We start from the raw sequence: 20,557 nt of genomic DNA, 5'->3' as shown, positions 1-20,557 counted from the left end.
CTCCCCCACAATGATGGCTCGAAATGCCCAATTTCTCGGAGCTGCACCCTGCTCTCTGCCCCACTCTCCACACCCAGCCACTCGGCCCAGGACTAGCACGGCTGACGTGCTCGTGAGTAGGCAGAGCGCTCACTGAGTCAGGGACAGGGCTTTCTCATTTCTGGACCCCCGGGCCTGGCATCAGCAAAGGTTTATTGAGGCAGCCGTTGAGGAAAGGAAGGCACACACTCTTTCCCATCAATGCCACTCTAACGTCCAAGCTTAGCTCGCTGATTTCTCCCACCAGGTGTCCCCTCTCCCTATCTTCACCATCCCGAGCACAGAGCATAAGGCACGAGGTCCCCCTGACTGGGTAGATGGATTGTCTAGCACAAGAAGACTAACTTCCTGGAGGTTTTGGCCCCAGGAGGGTTGTGCAGCCCAGCCGCACGGTGCTGAGACACTGCCATGTTGCCAATAGTCTTCTGAAGAACATGGAGGAGTTAACAGAGGCCGAACCCTGCAGGACTCTGAGAAGGCTGTGCCATCTGCCTCTGCCACCTGCTGGCCAAGGACCAGAGCGGTTCCCAGAATCAGAGGGGAAGTGGAGGGTCGTGTACTGTAGGGCTTCTCTGCTGGGAGGGCCTGATTTACTGTTCTGGGAAGAACAAGACAATGATATGACTGGTGCTCCCTACACTTGTGCAGTGCACAACCTGCACAGCTACACACAGCAGACTTGATAGTGCCTGGTTAGGGAAGGCACAGAATTGATACTTGGGGACAGCGTGACAAATGAATAAGTGAAGGAACAGAGCTCCTCCAAACCCTGCCCATTACTCTGGAAAGATGACTGGCAGTCCTGACAAAATAGACCACACTTGGATTGATGCAGCTACAGGAACAAGCTTCTAAGTGGGTAGACACACAAGAGAGGTTGTGACTCAACAGGGTTATTTCTGGAAACATGCCTTTCTCAGACTTCTCTGTATTCCTTGGGTATGAGAGAGAACCTGGGACCATGTTGTGCCAACAAATAAATATTTGTTTAATGAGTGAATGAATGAATGAGCTGGGGCAGTAAAGTTATGATGGTTATAAATGTGGGTCCTGAAGTCAGACAGACAGCACAACTCAGGATGGATCCCTCTTTCACCATTTACTAGCTGAGTGGTCTCCCTATAACTCATAAGCTCCTTGGCCTCTCTAAGACTCGGTTTCTAAATCTGCATGTGGGAGAAATACATGCTATTATAGGGATTAAGAGATTGGTGTTGGAAAGTGTTTAGCACAGTGCCTGGCACAAAGGAAGTCGAAATGCCAGCTCATAATCACCAGTCAGGGTTAGAGCTAGCTCCATATCACCTTTCCCCAGTGATGTCAGAGGCTACCAGTTGGCCTCAGGCAGGTGGTAGAAACAGTGGCAACAAATACATGACTTTCAGAACCATCACAGACCCCAAAAAAACGATCTGCTTCCCACCCCATTCTCTTCCCGCGCCTTCTCCCTGGGACCTGTGAAGTACCCCACCTTCCCCCGCTGCTTTCTGATCGCAGGTGTGCACTGGTGGAGAATCTCCATTCATTCCTTGGGGAGCTAAGAAATGTAAACAGGGATAACAATCAAAGAGCCAAACTCCAAAGCTGTGAAGGAGATGGGCTAGACTCCAGTTCTCCAGTCTTCCCAGCTGCTGGCCAACATTCTCTGCGTGTTTTGTGCTGATGGGCCTTGCCTTGGCTCCATGCCAAGGATGGGGCCTGGGTTTGGGGCCGGGCTGGGATGGAAGCAAATTAATGATGTCATTAGACTTGTCGGGAGCCTAAATCTCCCGTGACAAGTTCAAGTGCAGGATGTATGATTACATTTTAAAGAGGACACGTCAGGTCCCCAGGGCCCTTGAGTGATAGGTCCGGGAAGAGTGATGAGGCAGATGGGCTGAGCGGTGGGGGATGACCACAACAAGGGTCCCCTGAGCCCACGGCCAGGGCCGGGTCAGCTCTGATGGTCAGGAGCTTGGGTTCTGTTGACATCACCAACTTCAATAGCCTCGCCCCTTCTTGTTACCCCGTCCATCCAACAGACACCCTCTGAGAATTACCACCGGTTAAGCCCTGTGCTGGGCTATAGGCTGTGCTTGCCATGTCTTCCCTTCACGCCACCTGGCGCCTTCCCTGACTACAGGGCAAGCTTTGAGTAACTGAGCATTCCCTTCCCTGGGTCTACAGCCCCTACCTGCTCACCCTGCAGCCTTCCAGGCCTCCAGCTACAGATGCAGCCCCACCTCACCCAAACCGTTCTACCGGCCAGATTTAGCCCTGCTGCCCTAACACGTGGCTCTTCTGTGTCTGGGGGGTGGTGTTGCCTCACCGCTCCTCAGGCTGGATCCTGCTCATGGACTGTGGAGCAGCCTGGGTTGCTCTCCCCATCTTGGTGGAGCAATCCCTATCCCCTCTCGTCTACTTTATGTATGGGCACTGGGGAGGGACAGACAATAAATAGCAACTGATCGATGAATCAAATATACAATGTGTTAGAAGATGATAAAAGTGGATTATCATACAGGGAATGAGGAATGTGGGGGTGGGGGTAAGGCTGCATTCTATTGCAGACAGATAGCATAGTTGGGGCTGGCCCCCTTGAGGTGGTGATATTTGAGTGAAGTCTTGAAGGAAGAGGGGGAGTGAGCCATGGGGATACCTGGGGGAGGAGCACCCCAGGCAGAAGGAGCAGCAGGGCAAGGGCAGGGGCATGCCAGGTGGTTCATGGGACAGCAAGAAGTCTGTGCAGCTGGAGGTGAAATTGGGAAGCAGGTACAGACCATGGGCACCATGCAGGTCATCACAAAGACTCTGGATTTTACTCTGAGAGAAATGGGGAGCCAATGCAGTACCCAGAGCAGGGAAACAGCCTGACAAATTCAACTACTTCCTGAATGAATGGATATTCAAACCACAACAGAGGGAAGCATGGGGGCCTCAAGGAGCTGGGGGTAAGGGATGCCTCAGTCTGACCAGGAGACCAAAGAGAGTTCCTGAAGGAGGTGACATTTGACCATGGCCAAGTGGGAGAAAACCAGAAGGGTGAAGCCTGAACAAAGGTATGGAGGTGTGGAAGGACAAACTGCATTAGGGGAAGAGCTCCAAGTTCCACAGGTCAGCAGAACAGGGTTGCAGGGGTGGGGCTTTTGGGTGACAAGGTCGGCAGAGGGTGGTTCAGAGGGGGCTCGAGTGCTGGAGGAAGCATCTGGGAATTTACCCTGACAGCAGTGGGGAGGCATGGTGGAGTCTGAGCAGGAGCCTGGGGCATCTTTCCTCTAAGACTTGAGAAACCAAGGCAGAATGTCCTGGGCCAGACTCAAGCCCCAGCTGTGAGTAATTGCGATTTTTTCCTTGCCTGGGTGTCAGTTTCCCCAGATGTTGAATTGAACCTCTCAGGAGCCTTTGAGGGTCCTAAGCTGCAGAGCCATATAGACCTGGCTGAAGTTGCTGCTCTGCCACATAAATAGCGTGGCCTTGCGCAAGTCTTGTCCCCTCTTTGTGCCTCAGTTTCCCCATCTATAAAATGGGGATGACAACAGCCCTTGCCAAGCAGGGCTAGAGAGGATTGCCTGTGCCTGGCACATAGTAGGTGTCTAATAAATTCCAGGCGGGGTCACATGGGCCTGGCTCAAGGCCCCTAGAGCTGTTGCCCAGAGACCAGGAGGCCAGAGGAGAGCCTCACCTGGGACGTGTCGTGGTTGAAGATGACGGCATTGAGGTCCCCGCAGTTGTAGTGCTTGATGAGGTCCTCCGTCGTGTAGGGTGCCTGCAGGCTCCCGGCCCGCACGCTCTCGTGCTGCAGCAGCGTCTGGTTCAGGGCGAACAGCACCTGGGCAGAGGAAAGAGAGCACAGTCAGGGCTGTGCTCAGGGACCCGATGGACTCTGGGACGGCTCTCCCCGCTCTGGAGTTCAGGCCACAGGTCCTGAAATAGGGACGGTGCATGGGGCCCAGCATAGCTGGCCAGCTGACCCTTCCCACCGTTCCCGCTCCTGGCTCACTGGTCTCCCAGCAGACTTTGCCCGTTCCTGCCTCTAGCCCTTTGCCCACACAGGCCCTCCCTCCAGCTCGGGGCATCAACAGCTTATCCAACGATGCGGTGAAACGAGAGACCTAGACGTCTGGGTGTTGGAATGATGGGAGAGATTTTTTTTTAACTCCTTTGTTTTCCTGTGTATTCCCTTTCTTTTCTTTTGTGTTCGAGACTCATTTTGTAAACATCTGGCAACAAACCAAAGCAAAGCAAACACATGGGCAACCCCCCCCCCAAAAAAAAAGATGTCAAAACCAATGAAAATGCCACCTCCTTGGAAGGCTTCCTCAAACCAGGACAAAGCCCTTTGGAGCCTTTAGCACGTGGGTCCTGAAGATCCTCTGTGCTTTGGGGCACCGAGCTGGGCCCTGGGGACACAGCTGTACCCTGGCCAAACCTGCCAGGCACCAGAATCACCTGGAGACCATACAAAAAAATCAGATGTCCATGTAGACACTCTAGAATCCGAATCTGTGTGGTGAAGCCCAGTATCTATTTATTTTTAACAAGCTCCCTGAGAAACTTCTAGGCAGCCCACCTGCTTCTGGCATTTGAGGACCATGGTGCTAATGGAACATGGCCTGCCAGGTGTAGGTGTGCCTGAGAGATCATCTAGTCCAGTGCCTCTATTTTAGATGGGGAAACTGAGGCCCAGAGAGGGAATGGGGCTTGCTCCATTCCTCACAGTTGGGATTAAAGCATAGCTTTGTGTGACGGCATCTCCCAGACTCCTTTGGCCAACAGAAGGAAGGAGTCTGACCTTGTCTCTAGCTTGTTGCAAAATACCACAAGGAAGTCTCAGACCACCTGCCCTGCTGTTTACCCAGTCCCTGCCCATCCCTTTGCAGGCCCTGGTCATTCTATTTGCACAGTGTCTTGGACAACAGACCCCACCCCCTACCTTCTTGGTCCACACCCATTCAGGCCTGAACATCTTTCCTTGAGTCCTCCCAGACCCCTGCCCTTCCCACCCAACCCATACTCCTCATGTCTTTAAAGCACAAATCCAATGGTCCCTCTCCCTCTTCTTTTTGCTCAGAGCTCTCATGGGTCCTTCCTCCCTTAGGATCAAGGCCTGGCTCTTCAGTAGAGCCTCCCACGTAGTGACCTGGCCCTTGTTGTGGTCTCTAGCCTCATTTCTCACACTGCCCTTACACTTCCAAATACTAAACCCTTTAGTGTTCTTCAAGCAAAGCGATCTTCAGCCTCTGTGCACGCTGCTCCCTATGCATAGAAGAAGGCTTCTCCCTTCATCTGCCACTTGCAAATGCAGGCTTGGCTACCCAGGCTCTGCTAGGTGTCATCTCTTGCACAATGCTTCTCTGAGCACCTTGGGCTGGGCTAAGCCCCTCCCTGGTGCTCCTACGGTCTCCATGTGTGGCTGACATTAAAGGCCCCCAACTTTAACCCTGCCCTGTATGCATGCCCTTTGCTGGAAACTTTGTAGCTTCCTCCCTTCCTGTTTCTGGGCTCAGCCATATGACATGTTTGGGTCAATGGAATGTTAGGAACAGTTACAAATGGAAGACCCAAAACCACTTGTATGTTGCTGGAGGATGAGAAGCGTGCAGAGTGTGAATGTAGCTCATTGGCTGAGAGCCTTTCTCCCATGCACAGGGTTCCTGGGTTCAATATCCATACCTCCTAAGAAAGAATAAGAAAAAAAAAAAGAGAATAATAATAAAAAAAGAAGCAAGTAGAGCAGAGCTGAATTACTTCAGTCGCCCCATCCGAGTCATCCGAGATCAGCCAAGAGCCAGCTGACTCCAAGACATGAGTGAGCCCAGCTGAGACCAGCAGAGCCATCAGCCAACTGGTCCCAGGTTCAAAAGCAGTAAATGCTTGTTACTTATATTTACAGGAAAGAACTGTGGCAATAGATAAGTTTTACACCACGCTTCCCTCTCCCACGGTGTGACCATTATATTGTAATTTCTGTTCAGCTGCCTGTCTCCCCATTAGGTTTCTGGAAGACTGAATTGATCATGTTCATTTCTGTATCCTCAGAGCTCAGCATGGTGCCCGCTGTCAGCCCATCCTTTCTCCAGCTCTGACACCTGTGGTGGCCACTTCATAGTTCAAGGTTGCTAGTCAGGCCCTAAAGACTAGTCCAGAGAACTTAGGCACTCCGTCTGCATTTGGGTCATGCCACTACCATGTGGCAGAGCAGAAGAGCTCATGAAATAGGTACATAAAGCTCCCCCTAATGAGCTGAGGATGAGGTCAGACCCTCCCACCCCACCTTTGAGCCTTCTCTGGGCCTCCTGGCTCTGGCTGCCACCCCTGACATTGGATTGCAGTCACCTGGTATAGGTGTCAGTGGCAGCCTGGTGCCCGGGGGTGGATCACAGGATGTAGGGAGTGGCCCCGTTGCTGTGGTCACTGCTAAGGCAAGCCCCTTCCTTTCACAGGCCTTGAATGGAGGTCTGTGTTGAGCTGGACTGCTCTCCTCCTCTGGGGGGCGGGGGGCTGGGACACACGGGCTTCCTGTGCCCACACCTGCCCTGATGCCTCTCAGAGTTGCCTGGCCCAAGCACTTGGCCTGGACTGAGGTCATCGGCTCAAGAGCCCAGAGGGCCTGGCTGCAGGGCCAACGGCTCCCCTGACCGACCGACAACTCATGGAGCCACCCTGGCAATCATACAGCCCCTGGAGCTGGGGAATGTTCTAGTGATGCAGATACTTTCATGTCTGCAGGGTGCTGAGAAGAGTCCCTGGCAGGTGGGGAGTGCTGCATAAGCTTCGTTAAATAAGACCTGGAGGCAAACAGACCCTGACTTTCCTGGACTGGAGCTGGAAAGGCCCCTTGAGGTCATCTGGTTCAGTGGTTTTTCAAACCATATTTAGCCATGGAATCCTTTTCGTTGTTTGTACTTTTCCAAAGGAATCTTAGAACTCACAATGTGGGGAATACAAAAAAGGAAATTCCCTGCAGCCAGGAGCCCCAAAGCCTCTCTGTGTGACCCAAGGGTGCCCTGGATGCAGTTTGGGAACCACTGATATCCTTCGCTCTCCTGGTGTAAAGGAGGAGAGGAGACAGGGGTCTGGAGCGAGCTGCATGGGTCTTGCCCAAGGCCACCCAGTGAGCCGGGGGCAGGTGGGTGCAAACCCAAGTCTCCCGACGCCCTGCACAGGGCCCTTTGCACTGCCCTGGGCCTCACAAAGGACTCTGGGTTTCCAGAAGCTCCCAGAGAAGGCCCATTTTCACAGTCCATGTTAATCCTACATGCTTGGCCACATCCTGGTGAAATCATCAGAAACAGCCAGGGAATAATTATTATTACAGAGAGAACACCGTGGCCCAGACCACTTAAGAGGCAGCGCCAGCATGGCCCAGCTGGAGTGTGGCGGGGCCAGGACTGTGACCCAGGCCTGTCATCCCAGCTGCCCTGGCCCGGGCTCGATTTGGAGCCTCCCAAGACTTCCCTTGGTCTCGGCACTTATCCCCCTGAATTTCCCTTTTCAAGTAGTTCCCTGTTCCCTGCCCCTCTAGACAGAGCTCCGTGAGGGCAGGCGCCTGCTTCTCCATTCACTGTTGAATCCCAGCGACGTGGCAGAGATTAGGGAAATATTTCCGAGGGAGGGACGCTGATCCTGAATCTCATGCCTTTCCCCTGCACCTCCTGCCTTGTACCCATCCTTTGCAATTTACAAAGCAGTCCTCATCCATTCATTTTTAGAACTGCTACATTTATTGAGTACATACTATGTGTCAGGAAATGTCTAAGCTTCCGTGAACTCACGTAAGTCTCACAACCACTCCAAGGCATGTCTATTATTAGCCCATTCAATAGATTAAATAATGGAGAAAACAGCAGCAAAAGAGACATTAAGTAACTTGCCAAAGGAGACAAAATTAGAGGGGGGTGGAACCTGTCCTCTTAGTTAATCACTACCCAAAGTGCCTCCTTCTTTCCCTCTGGGAGAGTCACCAGGGATTGTGTCCCATTCTCAGATGGGAAACCAAAGAAGCAGAGGGGAGGGATGGGGTCAGGCCACGAGGCAGGCAGAGGGGAGAGACGGGCTTTGAGATGACGTCTACCTGGTTCCAGACCAGGTTCCCAACCAGGACGTCAGTGTCATCTGTGCTCCTTCTCGAGCATCCTTAGTGCTTCCAACAAACATGGGGAGGCTAGACTTCATTCATTCATTCATTCATTCAACATTTACTTTCTGCTAATTCTCGTCAGGAATCTGGGATTTGTGGATTCACGCACTTGGTTCCTACCCATAAGAAGCTCAATTTGGAGAAGGGTATGCCAACTGGCGTTGAAGGTCAGGGTAGGTGCTAGAAGGGGGATTTTAAGGCACGATGGCCAGGCTGGGAATGAAGCGTCTGGCCCTGATTGCTGTTTCTCTCTCCTTCCTCCTGATTTCTCCAGTCTGGCACTGCTCGTAGACTCCCGGCCTCCTTTCTGCTCCTGGCCACTTAAGAATAACAAACCTTCCTCACCCGTAGCCTTGGTGGCCCACTCTGGGATAATGTTTATGATAAGGCTTTGACATGGAATAACAAACACCGGGAGAAGGCCTCTCACCTTCCCGCCCGCCTCTCTGTCCCCGGATGGCCGCGAGTGAAGGCGCAGACACTGGGAGCCGCTGGCCTCCTGGGCGGCCCCCACCTGCCCGTGCCCGCCGGCCCGGGCTGGCCTGCAGTGTCTGCTGAATGTAGGCCCGGAATTTAAACACGGGCCTAGGATGGAGCGAAGCCGGCGCCAGCAGGGTGGGGCCAGGTTTATTGTTCCAGATTAGGTTAGTAAACAGTCCCGGATGGGCTGGAATGGTGAGTGAACACCAAGGCCTTGTGTTTGCCTGACGGCCAGTCACTGTGGGGAGAAGGCAACAGCACGCCCTTTGTAAGGAGGCAGGTTTGAATCCACAGCCCCTTAGGATAGGACTGCCTCTCAGTCTGGGGTTCTGGCGTGGGTCGATGGGTGCTTCTCACGCACTCTGAAGCACAGGGAAATCACAACAAAGGCACTGATCCATGCAGGAGTGTTTACCAAGTACCTACCCTGTGCCAAGTACTAGGTGCTGGGGATTCAGCTGTGGACAAAACAGACAAAAATCCCTGCTCTCATGGGCCTTATCTGCTGGGGTGGGGATGGGAGACAGACACTAAACGAAATTAATTAATAAAATATTAATATATTGTGTGTTAGAGTACGGTCTGTGCTACGCAGAGAAAATAAAGTTGGAAAGGAGGTGGGGAATGCTGAGGGAAGGGAGAACAGCAGGTGCAAAGGCCCTGTGGTAGAGTACACTTAGCATATATGAAGAGGAATGGAGGTCAGAGTAGCTGGAGCTGAATACACAAGGAGGAGAGTGGGGGGAGATGAGGGTTGACGAGCAGGCCAGGTTATGTGGGCTGTTATAAGGACACTGGGAAACTCTCCCATGCCATAATCCTTCCAGACTAAGTATTGTAATTCCCATATGACAGAAGAGGAAACTGAGGCCTTGAGGGTGGGGAGACACTTACACAAGGTTCCACTTTGAAGAAATGGAGCTGGGATTCAAATTGGGTCTAGCTGGCAGTGAAATTGGGTTCTTTCTGCTCCCCCAAGGCCTGACCTGCCAGGCCACTGGGAAGGAAGGACAGACACAAACAGATGAGTAGGGGTCACTCTGCAAGGTCGTCAGCTGGGAAGGAGCACAGGGGCTGGGGGACCTGAGCCATGGCGAGCCCCCCGGCACACGCAGCCCGGGCCACTCCACAGCACCGGCTCCTGCTGGAATGACCGTGTACTGAGTCGGCTGGCTTGTAGAAGGTCTGTCTCGTGGCTGAGAAGGACAGCAAGCTTTACTCTCTCTTCACCGCTGGTCCCAGCAATGTCCAGCGCATCACACAGCCTCAGTAATTAGTTACTGAGCCAATGAAGAAGCGAATGAATGGAGGGGGCTCTCAGGAGGATGAGGTCACCTCCGTGGCTGGCTGCTGTCCTCAAAATAAAGTCCACACTTTGAGTCTCTGCTGATTCTCTGCCCCAGCTCTCCAGGTTCTGGTTTTGCACTGACCAGCCTGACATGCCTCATTCAAATCTTGGCTGGTGCCTGGTTTCTTCCAACCTCAGGACTTTGGCCTCTGCCGCCCTCTGCCTGGAGGCCCTTCTCCACCCACCAGCCCCCCACCCCCACTCCCATTTTCACCTGCCCTTTCCTTCCAGAGGCCATTCTGGAACTGAAAACAGCAGGCAGGTGCCCGCTCACTGCGTCCAAGCACCGGGCCCTTGCCGGCCACAGCACTCACCCTGCCTCGTTATTGGGTAATGCCTGTCCTTCCTGCTCAACGGTGAATGCGCTGAGCAAATTGTCTGTCTTGTTCATGGCAGTTTCCACAGCAGAAAGTGCTCTGCCTGACAAATAGTAGAAGCTTGAGAAATACTTGCTTAATGAATGAATGCAAAGCTGAGTGAGTCGCCCATCCCAGGACCCCCATCCTGAGCAGGTCCTTGCCAGGACCCAGTAACTCCCATGGCACAGAGCGGGGAAGAGTCAAGGCCCTGGGCCCTGGGCCACACCAATCTGTCAGCACCCTGGGGAGGGGTGGGGGCAGCTCTGCATCACAGGAAGCCTTCTCTGGCCTGGGGAAATTTCCTCAAAGACTAGAGGCGGCCTGCTTCTTGCTGAAGTTTATTTATTTATTCTCCCAGCCCCACAGACACTACCAAAGGAGTGTCAGCTATTTCCCTGCTTCCTGCTCATCCTCGGGGTCCCCAAGGCCTCCGGCATAGAATCCTGTCTCCGGACACTGGACTACTGAGCAGCGGGCATCCAAATAAACACAAGGCAGCCCGGAGCCGGGGGCCAGCTTTGGGCTGGGGCTGCGACTGGAGATCCGGTCACCATCTGATTTGCCTCCATTTCCATTTCCTTCCCTTGATCACCCACTTGTGAAATGGACTGATGCACACATTCTTTGAACAAATATTTATTGAGCACTTATTTATGCTGGATGCTGTGCCAGGCCCTCTGGGTATAGCAGTAAACAAAACAAACATAGACCCCTGCCCTGAAGAAGCTTCCATTCCAGGAGGAAGAGGCTGACGACAAGCCAAAACAACATGTGTCTAGTGTGTGAGAGAGTGATAGTTAGGAAAGAGAAAAGGAGGCAGAGAGGAGGATGGGAGGTGTGTGTGCATGTGTGTGTGTGCGCTGTGCATGTTTTGGAGGGAGGGTTAACATTTTAGATAAGATGGCTAGGAAAGGCCACAATGAGAAGTGGCATCTGAGAAGAGGTCTGAAGAAAATGCGAGAGCTAGCCGTGGGAGTAGCAGATACAAGAGTGTTCTGGACAGAGGGAGCTGCAAGTGCAAAGGCCCTGAGGCAGAAGCAGACCAGATGGGTATCAGGAGTTGGAAGGAGGCCAGTATGGCTGGAGAGGAGCGAGAAAGGGGGAGCTAGGGGATGAGATCCATCTCACGCAGGGACCTGGCCGGAAACAGATGGTACACTGCCAATGAAGTGGCTTCCAATGAAGCAAGTTCAAACGAAAGGGTAGTGGAAGAGCATTTAATTATGGGAATATTCATAAAAGTCTAGTCAGGTTAAGGGAGCCACAGGGATGATGGAAGATCAAAAAATATGAATAACAGGAGGAAGATGTTACTGCCCCTATGCTTTTGGAGGAAGGGAGGGAGCAGGTAACTTAACCTGGAGAGAGCCACAGCCATCGGAGAGAGGATCCAGTTACAGCTGACCACAGCCTGGACCTCCACCAGCAGGGAAGACACGGAAGGGGGTGGGGGAAGAAACATCCCAAACACCTTCTCCTCCTGCTCACTGATCTCCCTCCAGCACTTCCCACTGAAGTGAGGACAAGGGGCCCAGGTGGTGTCGGGGCCACCCAGGGCACGCTGTAAGGCAGGGAGAGCGGAGGGTGGTCTGGAGGGGCAGTTGGAGGCCTTCCAGCGTGAGGGCAGGGAGGTACGGCAGGCCTGGCGGTGGAAGGGCCTCGGAAGGACTTGGCTTCCCCCTCACTGAGTCACTGGAGAGTGAGCAGAGGAAGACTGTGGTCGCTGTGCTGAGGAAGGACGCTGGGCCAGCAAAGGTGAGGCAGGGCGATCAGATGGCAGATGAAGGCAGCTTGCCCTTTCTCCCAAAGGGGAGGACATGAGCATCCTCCTCTCTGGCCCTTAACCCCTAGCCCAAGCCCCCAGCACAACCCCAGGACCCGCGGACTCAGCTTTGAGCACAGACGCCCCCTGCTCTGTGGAACGCCCACCAGTGGGCACCTGGCGTGCTGGCCACATCCTCCCTCCACCCTGCAGTGTGGGCTGGCTAAGCCGGCTGCGCTTTCCTGGGTGGGCATCTGGAGGCCCGCCTCACTCTAGCATTCTTTCCTTCTTTCTCTGTATGCTTAGTTTCTCCACCCAAAGACCACCCTTAAGCTTCCAGCGTTCCTCTTCTGTCCTTCAAGTCATGCCAGGAAATGCTCATAAATCCTGAGCCACCCACATGAGATTAGCCCTCTCTCGGGAAGGGAGGCTAATAGCTGGGGCTGGGGCTGGGTGGGAGGGCAGGCTGAGAGGCTTGGGGTGTCCAGGGAGGAGGCTCTGTGGGGTCTTCCCTGTTGGCTGGAGAAGGGATCCTTGGCTTTCAGCTCAAGACACAGATAAACCGGAGGGAGGCTGGAGACTGGCATTCTGGTACTGCAGGCTTTAGGACTCATTTTTGGGTGGCCACAGGGCTCCCTTCTGACCCGTCTAAGCCCACAGCTTTACTATCTCAGGACTTCCAAATTTCTATCTCTTTCCCCGCCTCGCCCCTGAATTCCAGATTCCTGCATCCCACTGCCTCCGGGACATCCCACTAGGATATCTAAGGAGCATCTCCAGCCACAGATGTACAAATTCAAATTCTGGATTTCCCCAGTGTCAGAGCTCCTCCTTCTGCAGTGCGAGGCACAACCATGCACTCAACTGCTCAACCCCCAAATCTTAGTCATCCTTGACCCCACTTTTTCTCTCACACCACACACCCAATCCATTGGCAAATCCTAGGGACTTTACCTTCCAAATATCTCAGGAATCCAACTATGTCTCACTTCTGTCATCACCACCACCTGACCCCACAACCCTCCATCGGTCACGTGGACCTCTGCAATGCCCCCTGACTGGTCTCTGCTGCTCCCTCCTAGCCGCATTCTCCAGGGTCTATTCTTCCAGATGTCAGAGTGATCCTGCTAAAAATGGAAAGAGAGCATGTGGCTCTCACCCTCAAACCCTCCAGGAGTGTCCTATCAGCCCCAGAAGAAAACCCAAAGCCTCTGCTGCAGTTCACCTGCTCTGTGTGATCTGGCCCAGCTCCCTCCTGAGGCTCGCTTCTATCCCACTCCAGCCAGCCAGACGGCTTGGTCTTCCTTGACTACCCCTAGAACATTCCTGGCTCGCAGCCCTTCTGTGCACTGTTTTCTCAGCCTGGAAGGCAGGTAGCTCCCTAGATTTTTGCATGGCTTGTCCCTCACTTCACTTGAAGTGCTCAAAGGACAACTTCTCACATGTCAGCTTCTCACAAAGGCTTCCCCTGACTCTTTTTTTTTTTTTTTTAAAAGATTTATTTATTTATTTATCTCCCCTTCCCCCTGCCCAGTTGTCTGCTCTCTGTGTCCATTCGCTGTATGTTCTTCTGTGACTGCTTCTATCCTTATCAGCGGCACCGGGAATCTGTTTCTTTTTGTTGCGTCATCTTGTTGTGTCAGCTCTCCGTGTGTGCGGCGCCATTCCTGGGCAGGCTGCACTTTCTTTCGCGCTGGGCGGCTCTCCTTATGGGGCGCACTCCTTGCGCATGGGGCTCCCCTACGCGGGGGACACCCCAGCGTGGCACAGCACTCCTTGCACGCGTCAGCACTGCGCATGGGCCAGCTCCACACGGGTCAAGGAGGCCCGGGGTTTGAACCGCGGGCCTCCCATGTGGTAGACGGACGCCCTAACCACTGGGCCAAGTCTGCTTCCCCTGACTCCTCTTGTAAAGTAGCATCCCTGTCACACTCAGTCCCGACTTGGCTTAATTGTTCTTCACGGCACTTCTCAGGGCCTGGCATTAAATGGGGATCGATTGATCTGCATACTGGGTATGGCCCTGCAGGGGATGTGCTGCATGAATAGGGACATGGCCTGTCTGGTTCCTTTTTGCAGCCCCCACACTGGCGAGGTGCTTGGCACATGGTACCTGCGCATGTACCCACAGTTTTTGAATGAATGAATGCATGTGGATCCAGTCTGCAGTGAGTCTCAGGCTCGCAGCCCATCTCTGTCATGTATGCCGAGCTTGGGTGATTTGCGTGGCCTGGCAGGACTGCTGGGAGAGTTAAAGAAGAGAGGCACCGAATGCACCCAGCCTGGGCCTGGCGTGGGGTAGCAATCAGTCAGCTGTGGCCAGGACTCCCATCATTTGGGCATTTTTATTATTAGAGTGGCCCCATCTATTGGTTCAAAGCACATCATTTTATATTTTCTGCTGCCTCAGCTCTGCCCTGCTGACGCGGCTGCCTGGACTTCAAAAGGCTAGTCTCCATTTCCACTTGCAAAATCAGTATGAAATTCCTAGAGGGCCCGTCTAATTCCTTCTGGTCTGACCACATAGCAATTACCAATTTGCAGAGAGGAGCGGGGGAGTCTCACGGGCCCTCCAGCCGTGCAGGGACCTGCGCTCTGCCTTGGTGCTGGCAGGGCCAAGAAAGACCGACTGGAGAGGGCGGGAGGTGGGCAGCAGGCTGGTGGGCGCCTGATGCTGATGAGTGAACTTGTAATACACATGCGTAAGACACAGAGTTTGTCTTCTAAGACACAGGTTGCCAAGGGCTTCGAAGACAATCTACATATAGCACCAGAAAGGGCAGGGCTCTGACCTGGGTTCAAATCCTGATCCTGTTGTGAGATGTGCTGTGAGAATGTGGGGCAGTCCTTCTCCTCTTTGGGCCTCAGCTTACCCATCTGCCAAGTGGGGAGAACAATTTGTCCTGCCTGCCTAATGAGATGAGGTCCAAAAACCTTGTAAAGCCTCACTGTCCCTCCTTAGGAGATAGAATTTTTAAGAAACTTCTGTTCCCTGCACACTGGGGTGGGTCAAGGAAGGTTCTGCATGCAGGAGATATTCTGAGGAGGGGGCAGGCGGAGTTCGGTGCGTGTGGACTGGATCCCCACTCCTTCCTCAAGGTTCGGTATTGGTGAGTGTCAGGCCCCCTGGATGCTGGGCCATGGGACAGAATTCCGAGGAGCTCAAGGTCAGAGGCGGGCGAAGCAGGGAGGGTGGGCAAGCCCCTGGGGGAAGCCCCTGGGGAAGCCTTGCCCGGCGAGGCTTGCATCGCTCCTGAAGCTCAGGCAGAGGACAGGACAGGCGCTGCGGCAGCACGGCAGGAGGAGGGGCTCGCCCCACCGGCGAGGATCACCAACAGGACTCACAAAGGAGGGGATTCGCTGTAACGCACAGGAGTGGAGGGTGGATGGCAAATTCGGGGAGCTGTCTGATTCCCGTGGCTGGGTGGGAGCAGCGCAGGGAGCGGAGGCACACTGGGAACTTCGACTTTCACCTGGAGGCGAGGGAAAGTTGCTGAAGTCGTGATGCGAGGGACGGCCAGGCAGACGTGAGGTTCAGAAGCTGCTCTCTGGCTGCTGCGTGAAGGGACTAGGGGGTGCAGACTGCACCCCTGGGCCAGGAGAGAGGGGAGGAAGCCCCCCTCCCAGGCCAGGGGCCTTGGGGATGCATGGACGAAGTGAGGGGCAGGTTGGAATTAAGCCCTTCCCGACCTGAATGTTCTAGAATCCTCCCACTCAGGGCTCAGAGCCTCTCCCATTGCCCCATCTCTCCCCCCTCGCCCCTGCCCTGACTCCTGGGGCTGGACCCTCGCACCTCCTACTCTACCCTGAGAAGCCTCGAGCCTCACTCCAGGGAGCAGCTGGTTAGAGGAACAGGTCCAGAATGGGACCAGACGGGGCCCTGTGGCCCAAGAGTCCAGGGATGGACACTTTTCCTCAGGTGTGTCAGAGGAGATGGCTGCATATAACCTGGCCTCACAGAGAGCACTGACATGTAGTCCTGACTTTCCTGCTTTTTGCCCATTAAAAGTCACAGGAGATACTCCCTGGAAGCAAAATATGAGTATTGGAGACTCTGGCTCTACCAAGGGAACATCAGGAGTGAGAGCCTTTAGATAGTGCACTGGGCTCCTCATTGGGTGGAAGGGACACAGAGGCCCGGAGAGGGCAGGAGGGCGCCCAGGTCACACAGCAAGCCAGGGGATGCAGACTTAGGCAGGGATAAGGCATCCATCCACTGTACTTTGACAGCTTGAGTCTCCCATGCCCCCTCATCCTTTCCTTCCCCCCACCACAGAAAGGGAAATGTTTCTAGGTTAAAGAATGTGAAAATGAAATCTGAGCCTTGAGCCTTGGGAAAAGAGTACAGAGAAGTCAGACACATTCTGGATGAGTGAAGATCTGCTTCCCCTGCAGATGGGGAAAACTCAGTGCTCTCCAAGGCCTCCTAGTTGCTCAGGCTCTACCCTGGGTGACTGGGCTGAGCATGAGCAGGTAGGGGCAGACAAGGACCCCCAAAAGGGGCTGATGTGCTTCCAGGCTCCACAAGGGGCAAAAGGAGGGCTGCGCCAGCCTTGCAGCTCCTCACCCCAAATCTGCTCGTGTTGGCATTCCACCGTCCTCAGGGGACCTGGCGCTGCGGCCCTGCCACCTGTCCACAGCCACTACACCCATCCTGCCCCACCGTGAAACTCACCTCCTCTACCGAGGCCTCCCCTCCAGCTCCAGTTTGTATTTGTCTTCCACTTTTGGGAGCTACTCCAAGAGGGAAGTGCAGCCACAGGCCAAAGCTTCCTTATGCCCCATGGTATCTGGGGCTCTAAGAGTCTGAGTGTTTTGTAAAAAGTACATGTGCATGCATGAGAAAGATGTAGCTAGATATATAGAGAGATAGGTATAGATAGAGGATAAATGGATATTTGCATAGAGATGTTAGATAAACAGATGATAGGTAGATGGATGGATGGAAGGATAGATAGAGGGATAGAGGGACAAAGGCATGGGTAGCTACGCAGCGCAGGAGCATGGTCTACCCTGTGTGCTATCCAAGCCATCAAGGAGCCTAACCGCAGACTTACATTCACACATGTAACAAATATTCCCTCTAGGCCAGGTGCTGGTCAGGGGCCTGGGGAGATGGAGGTTAATGTGGCTCAGCTCCCCCTTCTCAGCACTGAGGGGCCCCATCAATCACTCTCCATGGTGCATCGCTTAGCCTGGCTCACCAGGCCCCCTGTGATCCGGCCCTGCTGTGTTTCCAGCCTCACCCCCTTCCATGCTCTCCCTTTTGCTTTTACTTCCACCTGCTGCTCAGGGCTGTCCCGTGGTGATCCTAGCTCCGGGCCCCAGCTCCAGGCGGCTTCCTGGACCCTGTGCACTCCTGACCTGATGCGGGGCCCACCGGTTCTGGCCCTGATGGGGAAAGGGGGTCATGACCTTTAAAGGCAAACGAGACCACGACACTCTCAGGCTTGAGTCCTTCATGGCTCCCCTCTGCTCTAGAATAGGGACTACCTCCTTCAACATGGTCCCTCTGTCCCACTGGTCTGGGCCCCCGGCTCCCAGAGACTCACCCCATAGCCTGCCCTCCTCACTCTGTGTTTTTGACACGCTGTCTTTTATACTTCAGGGCCTCTCTACAGGGTGGTGGCCGCTGAAGTTTGGGGTAGCTGTGGCAATTTTAAAAAAGAAGACAACGATGAAGTTTGCTGCACCAATTGACTCTTCCTTTCATTAAAGATTTCTCGGTAGCATGCAGTGATGTTTGATAGCATTTTACCCACAATAGAACTTCTTTTAAAATAGGCATCAATCCTCTCAAACCCTGCTGCTACTTTATCAATTAAGTTTACATAATTCTAAAAACCCTTTGTTACCATTTAAAGTGTTCACCGCATCTCCACTAGGAATAGATTTCATCTCAAGAAATCAAAGATGAGAAATTTCTTTGCTTATCCACAGGAAGCAACTCATCCGTTCAAGTTCTATCATGAGATTTCAGCAATTCAGTCACACCTTCAGGCCCCACTTGTAATTCCAGTTCTCTTGCTCTTTCCACTGTAACTGCAGTTATGCCTCCTCCAAGTCTCGAACTCCTCAAAATCATCCATGAGGGTTGGAACCAGCTTCTTCCAAACTCCTGTTAATGCTGATAATTTGACCTCTTTCCATGAATCATGAATGTTGTTAATGGCATCTAGAATGGTGAATTCTTCCAGAAGGTTTTCAATGGACTTTGCCCAGACCCATCGGAAGAATCACTATCTATGGCAGCTGTAGCCTTCTGAAGACTCTTCCTTTCAGTGGAACACGTAGAGGCCATTGCAGGTGATTGATAGGCCTAATTTCAATATTGTTGTATCTCAGGAAATAGGGAGGCCAGAGGAGAGGGAGACAGATGGGGGAACTGCCAGTTGGTGTAGCAGTCAGAAAACACACATCAACCAATTACATTTACCGCCTTATACGGGTGTGGCTCACGGTGCTCCAAAACAATTACAATCGTAACATCAAAGATAACTGACTGCAGACCACCATAAAAATATAATGATGAAAAATTTTAAATATTGTGAGAATTACCAACATGTGACACAGAGACATAAAGAGAACACTTGTTGGAAAATGGCGCTGATAGACTTGCTAGATACAGGGTTGCCACAAACCTTCAATTTGTAAAAAAAACAGTATCTGTGAAGCACAATAAGGCGCACAATAAACGAAGTATGCTTGTAGTTTGTCTTCATATATTTATGTGTGTGATAATTTGTTTAATGTTGGCTTATCCTAATAATATTAACTGTCACTGATAATTTGCTCTATTGCAGGCACTGTGCTAAGCTCTCGACAAGTATTATTTCAATTAAGCTCCCAACAAACCTTGAGGTAGATACCATTTTTATCCCCATTTTACAGATGATGCAACTGAGGCACAGAGTAGTTAAGTGATTTGCCTGAAGTCGCACAGCAAGTGATGGATGAGCCCAGGCAGCCTGGTAATTTTAACCATGTGCCATACTGCTAGCTGCTCTGCAAACATGATGATGGCATGAAGCCTGTCGCTTTGCTCATCCTCACGTCCCCAGCACTCGGTCCAGGCCCTGACTCACAGCCACCCACTAATAGTTACTGAATGCAGGAGGGAAAGAAGGAATGGCAGAAGGAGAGGCGGGGCTGCCAGCTAATGAAAGACATCCCTGGGCAGTCGGCATTCTGACATCCTCCGCAGAAGCAACCTGTCCCTGGATTGGGGAGAGGGAATACTTGAACCCAGGTATGCTTTCTCAAAAGAGGACAGAAGGACGGGAAGCAGACGTGGCTCGACTGATAGAGCATCTGCCTAACATGGAGGGTCCAAGGTTCTATCCCCAGGGCCTCCTGACGCTTGTGGATCTGGCCTGCGTGCAAGGAGTGATGTGCCATGCTGGGGTGCCCCCATGTAGGGGAGTCCCACGTGCAAGGAGTGTGCCTTGTAAGGAGAGCTGCCCCTCATGAAAAAAGCACAGCCCACCCAGGAGTGGCACCGCACACATGGAAAGCTGATGCAGCAAGATGATGCAACAAAAAAGAGATGCAGTTTCCTAGTGTGCAAGGTAACACAAATGGACGCAGAAGAACACACAGCGAATGGACACAGAGAGCAGACAACGGGGGGAGGGGGAGAAATGAATAAAATAAATCTTTAAAAAGAAAAAAAGAAAAAAGAGGACAGAAGGGGCATTCTGAAAACATACATGTGAAGCCAGAGTTGGGTGAAAAACCAAACATAGATCAGAATCTCGGGATTAGAAGAGGCTTCAGAAATTGTGCAGTGGAAGGTTTCTGGGCTGTGGGATTTCTCCAGGCTCCTGCCCCATCTCCTGAAGGGGACAGACATCCCTTACAGGGAGACAGGCTTGGCGTAGTGACAGGGAGCCCTTTACCTGCCCATCTGGCCCATGCCATGGCTGGGCAGGGCTGGAGGGGGGGACACCTTCCTTGGGCTGTCCTGGAATCTGTCTCCTGCAGGCTGGGTCTCCAGCTGGACGAGCTCACCCTGCCCTGATGTGCTTCCCAGATTAGCATCTGCTCAGGCCCTTCACGGTCGCACTCCTCCCAGGACACAGGGTCGTGCTCCGGCCATCCAGGCTGCACCCCGGCAGCCCCGGCCGCCCTCGGGGGCCGTGGGCCCAGGGAATTGCCGGGGAGGCCAGCGAGCCCGGGAAGCTTCCACTCCAGCTCCTCTGTCCCCCTTTGAAGGGGATCAGGTTCCCCCACAAACATAATTGAACGAAAATATGAGAGAGAAAAGGTCTTTGTTCTCCCATTTACAGCGTCAGAAAATATGTAACAAATTAGCCGTTTATGAGGTAAGGGAACGGGGCTGCGCGCTGCGGCGGGGAGGCCGGGCGGCGCACAAGGGGGCCTTTCAGCGCCTGAGCGTGGGGGGCGGCGCGGGGCGCGGAGCGCGGGCCCTGCCGCGGGCCTGTCCCCTG

General features: G+C 53.3%; 1 protein-coding gene across 3 annotated transcripts in view; it reads right to left on the bottom strand.

Moving 5' to 3' along the window:
- Window positions 1–20,557, bottom strand: part of TRABD2B (TraB domain containing 2B) — a 233,728-nt gene that overhangs the window by 37,821 nt on the left and 175,350 nt on the right. For all 3 annotated transcript variants that reach the window (XR_009187213.2, XM_004482671.5, XM_023585824.3), the window contains exon 3: window positions 3,701–3,847. Coding sequence is in view for 2 of the 3 variants with exons in the window: in XM_004482671.5 (XP_004482728.1) it covers window positions 3,701–3,847 (147 nt within the window). In the remaining variant the exon portion in view is untranslated. The remainder of the gene's footprint in view (window positions 1–3,700; window positions 3,848–20,557) is intronic.

The sequence above is a fragment of the Dasypus novemcinctus genome, chromosome 9 (assembly GCF_030445035.2).
Source record: "Dasypus novemcinctus isolate mDasNov1 chromosome 9, mDasNov1.1.hap2, whole genome shotgun sequence".
Classification (NCBI taxonomy): Eukaryota; Metazoa; Chordata; class Mammalia; order Cingulata; family Dasypodidae; genus Dasypus; species Dasypus novemcinctus.
Note: the sequence above shows the minus strand (reverse complement) of the source record. Positions and strands in the feature narration are given on the sequence as shown.